Source organism: Penaeus monodon, chromosome 2 (assembly GCF_015228065.2).
Source record: "Penaeus monodon isolate SGIC_2016 chromosome 2, NSTDA_Pmon_1, whole genome shotgun sequence".
NCBI lineage: Eukaryota > Metazoa > Arthropoda > Malacostraca > Decapoda > Penaeidae > Penaeus > Penaeus monodon.
The window spans coordinates 51,845,944-51,850,943 of NC_051387.1; the positions used below are offsets into that span (position 1 = coordinate 51,845,944).

Consider the following 5,000-nt stretch of genomic DNA (forward strand, 5'->3'; position numbering starts at 1 on the left):
CTTCATGTCTATTTAGTTAACACTGTTAGTAGCTGATTAAGATATTTAATAAGAAAAAACATACTACATTATTAAACCATAAATAGCAATTTTTCAGACATAAAGGCAGCATAAATGTTAAGATAATAAGTTATATGAAAAACTGATTAATGAAAAGCAGTAAATATCAAACATAACTATTCATAATTTAACAAAAAATCTTTGCTCCATTAAAGAAGTGCCAAGCATAAAGTAGCATCATATTTTTTTTCTTTTTTTAATAAAAATGCAAAGTAATAATACAGAATCAGCATAGTAGTAGTAATATTCACAGTAACAGAACACACAACTGTAGCAAAAATGATTCATAATAATATAATAATAATAATAAAAATAATAACACTTAATAAAAACAGTAAAATAATATAGAGAAAAAATAAAAAATAAAACTATCACTAATGCCTTAACCCAAAAGGATGAAGCAAAGTCTAAAGAGAAAGTGGAATTATTTATTCGTTATCATTATCACCATCCTTATTATCACTTATCATTATCATTACTGTTAATATTTACTTCTACTCCAATACTTCAGCAAGCATAATCAACTGTGGAGATAATTTTGTATTCAGACTAGCAAAATATCCATTATCCTCTACTCCAATAAATGGATAACCTCAGATAAAATCCATCTACGGCACTGTAGGCTCGACAAAACCATAGGCTCTGAGCAACTCCTTCCAAGTGCCGTCATAAAGTTATATTTCAGTCCTCAAGGAGAAGCAAATGCTATTCATAACACAAAAGGCCACAGCTTTCTTCCCTGTGCTTAGCTAACTGTTTACATATTGTGTGGGCTGGGTGCTCTTTCCTGGTTTCTCTAAAACACCTTAGCACACACATCTACCTGCATTTTATTTTTTATTTTACCTCTTTTACACAATTACACAAAAATTTATGGATGCTATGGAAATCATCCACTGAAACCTCCCCAGTAAACAACATAAAATCAAAAGGTTTGCCGTCTGAAAGTGTTTGCTTTTGACAATTTTTTGTTTTTTTGTTTTCAGGTCCTAGAGCAATATCACAACTACATGGGCACTAAAACAAAAAACAAAAACAAACAAAAAGATGAAACACATTTTTGGATTTAAATCAAATCTTTGGAATGTTCCTTAAATTTACACTTTCATCATAATACTTCTTTCATAACATGAGTGCATAGATTGTAATTTACACAAGGTTCAAGCATTTATTTGATGATGAGAGACATACTAAGGGCTCCACTGTCAAGGGGATGTACTAAGATGTATGCTCCCTTTTGAGAAACATGGAAGCAAAAAAATATATATATAAAAATAAAACAATAATAATAATAATAATAATCAATAGTAATTGCTAATTTCATGTCCTTATTTGTTCTCAAGAGAGAGAGGAAAAAAGAAAGTCATATATCATAAGCTATAAGAGATACATTTCCTCAATAAAGTCTGCCTGAAAAGTGCCTCTGCAAATCACAGACTACACATTAAACAGCCCGGTTAGTCTGCGGGCCTCTTTTCTGAATTCTTCTTGGTGAACTCTTCTGCATTCTTCATAAACTTTTTGCGGTCCTTTGTGTAGTCCTCTGCCAAGTCCGCACGGAGAGGGTGCTCAGGTTCCGGTTCATTTACAAGGTTGATCAATGCCTCGATCACTGGGAACCAAAATTGGGCCACATAAATACTCGGCAATTTTATCAGCATGTAAATCCTTGAAGGGAAATTAATTCTGATGGTAATAGATAAATAATTAGATATATAAATTAAAATAAATTATGAACATTTACTAAACAAATTTAACAATATAAATCCTTTAAGGGAAATTAATAACCAAAAATTTGATTAAAAAGAAATGAAATATATACCTATATCTATATCTATATCTATATCTATCTATCTATATACATATACATATATATGTAAATATGTATATATGTATATATGTATATATGTATATTAGTTATATATATATATATATGTATAGTATATATAATATAAGATATCTATATCTATGTATATTGTATATTATATCTATCTATATATACTTACTATCTAGTCTCTTTCCTATATCTATATCTCTATATGTCTCATTATATCTATACTATATCTATATATATGGATAGTATATATATATATATATATATATGTATCTGTTCTTGTATATATATACTATATATACTCTATAGTATCTTTCTATATCTCATGACATCTCTGTAATGTAATATCTTCTTCTATATATATATATACTATATACTAATATATAATATCTATCTATATGTTATATGTATATATTCTAGATGTAATATGTATATATAATAATAATCGCTATATCTATAATCTCTCTCTATATCTTCTGTACTACTGTATTATCTACATCTGTATATGTATATATTTATATATGTATTTGTATATAGATATCTTATATGTCGATGTATATCTATATCTGTATTGTACAGCTATCTAATGTATACTGTATGATAATATGTATATGTCTATATATATGTAATATGTCTGCTCTCTATATATTGTCGATGTTCCTATATATATATGTATATTATATCTATATAATATATGTATATGTTATATATATCTATATATGTATATCTCTATATATAGATGTAATATGTATATAAATATCTGTATATGTATATATAGTATGTCTGTATAATATATACTGTCTGTATGTCTGTAGGTATGTATGTAATGTCAGATATATAATATATCTATATATCTATATCTCGATCTTCTCTATATCTAATATATATCATCTATATATATATAATGATATATATATATGTATATATCTATATATATCTGTTATACTCTGATCTATATATATATGTATATATCTATGTTACATATATATATATATATGTTACATTGTCGACTATATCCCAGACTGCAAAAAGAATCTTCAACCTTCCTTCACAAAGACACTACATTATAACCTTGACAATATAATATTAAGTGCATTATGCCTCTGATGGGTAAATGACAGTTTACATGTTATTAAAGATAATAAAAATAAAAGGAAAATGCTTCAGACATCTGGTTATCAGAGAAGTGATAAATACTGAATAGTAATAGGGAGAAACTTCAGAATGCTACAAAATAAGGAAACACATTTTCATTCTATAAAAATAGACACTTACCCTGGTCTGTTTTAGTGGCAGGTTTCCAATTTTCAGCACTAATGATGGGGAGACACACCTAGGGAGAGAAAATCATACATTTTTCAAAATATTCTAATTATGTTTACAACAGGTTCATTTCCTGAGGAACTTTATGCAATGAATGACATAACAAAATGTAATAAAAACCCTACATATTACAATAACCCTTTTCCTAACAGCAATACTCACCTGCTGAAACTTCATTATTGACATAGCATATGATCCATATATCTTCATCTAGCTAGTTTGCAATCCCATGACAAAGCTTTCTTCTTTTCCCACAGCCGGAAAATGCCAAGAACACAATCCACGTATGTAAAACCCTCTTCCTGAGTCTTATTCTTACTTCATGGCAGACACATGGCCAAAAATATTGGCATTAGAATTATGTGAGCAGCTGCTCTGACAGCTGCATGGCTTGTAGGCTGGGCGCATGTGAACACTCAGGGTGCAGTGACAAGACACTATGATTCCCTTTTGTATTTTTTTTTTTTTTTCTCCATTTTCCAATGTCCATATTTGTCATTTGATTTGCTTTATCCAGATGGTAAAAGACTGTTTTCCTTGCACAGACTCCATATCCTCTTTCTTGGTAGGCTATGAAAGAATGATAACAATAAGAAACATTTTGTTATTTGTCCTTTTTTCTTTTTTCCCCCCATAATATTCAATTTTCTGTAATACAACCTGAGCCACTTGTCACAGTGGCCAGGAATAAGATGCCGAGAATGAAAACGGTGTCCTCCCTGGAGCCAGTAATCTTTCAGTCACAGCTCATGGACACTACTTTCTATACTCATTTATTAATGGAAATAATGCAAAAGACCCTTTCTAAATGCCAAACAAGTCTCATCACCCAGCCTTCAGGTCAAAATGCTCACAATGGGCAAGTCATGTCACCCCGGCCTATAGCCAGATTTTCCCATGATAGAATGTTCACATCACTGCCCCTCAAGCCAAATTTTAGCGTAACGTGATGATCGCATGAAGTGTACCACAGGGGTTAATATTTCTTTGAACAAAAAAACAAGAAGCCAACCCACCTGGCCCTTCTCATCAACATTTGGGTGGTAGATCTTGGTCTTGAAGTTTATCTTCGGAGGCTTAAAGGGATATTCTGCTGGGAAATTCACCTCAATCTTAAATGCACCTTTATTGTATGGAGGATTTTCCTGAAAGGGAAATGATAAAAATATATCAAATTAGGTACAAAATTAGGTATAGTCATCATTACACATGAAGAATAAAGTGGTGTTCAATAATAAAAAATTAAATTACATATTCATTAAATCATCAAAAATAATAACAACAATATTACATTTGATATCAATATATGAGAACAGAATGGTAGATAAAGGTAATGTTTCAAAACAAAGATTTCATCTTTATACTTACTGGAACAATGAGTCCTTGCCATGTTAAAATATTGCTCTCATCCACTTGTATATCCCTGAAGGATTTTATTCCAGACTTTCGGATATCTGCCAGTTCCTGCAATCGTAACAAAAATTATTGGGAGGTCACAATGTTTACGAATAATGGGATAATCTAATGACTGTACACTTCTACCTGGATAAATACATAATGAAGCTTACATCCAACAGCAATAAATGAATTGTCTGAAAAACTGTTAGTTTCTTGTTACAGGTTAAAAATCAATCAATATATGCTGAAATCAAGGAGAGAGAAAGCTCAGAGAAGACAAATGCAGACAAAGAAAGGGTGATGGAAATCAAGGAGTTGATGCAAGAAAAGATGGAAAGGAATTGAGGAATTTTCTGACCATGATATTTCCTATTACTCCATCCAT

The 5,000-nt window shown here is 30.3% G+C and overlaps 1 protein-coding gene across 1 annotated transcript in view; it reads right to left on the minus strand.

Moving 5' to 3' along the window:
* Window positions 1-473: 473 nt before the first annotated feature.
* Window positions 474-5,000, minus strand: part of LOC119583753 (ubiquitin-conjugating enzyme E2 L3) — a 21,295-nt gene continuing 16,768 nt past the window's right edge. The window contains exons 3-6 of the mRNA XM_037932419.1: window positions 4,586-4,681; window positions 4,234-4,362; window positions 3,170-3,227; window positions 474-1,672 (exon numbers count right to left, since the gene is read on the minus strand). Coding sequence (XP_037788347.1) covers window positions 1,518-1,672; window positions 3,170-3,227; window positions 4,234-4,362; window positions 4,586-4,681 — 438 coding nt within the window. The 3' untranslated portion in view covers window positions 474-1,517. The remainder of the gene's footprint in view (window positions 1,673-3,169; window positions 3,228-4,233; window positions 4,363-4,585; window positions 4,682-5,000) is intronic.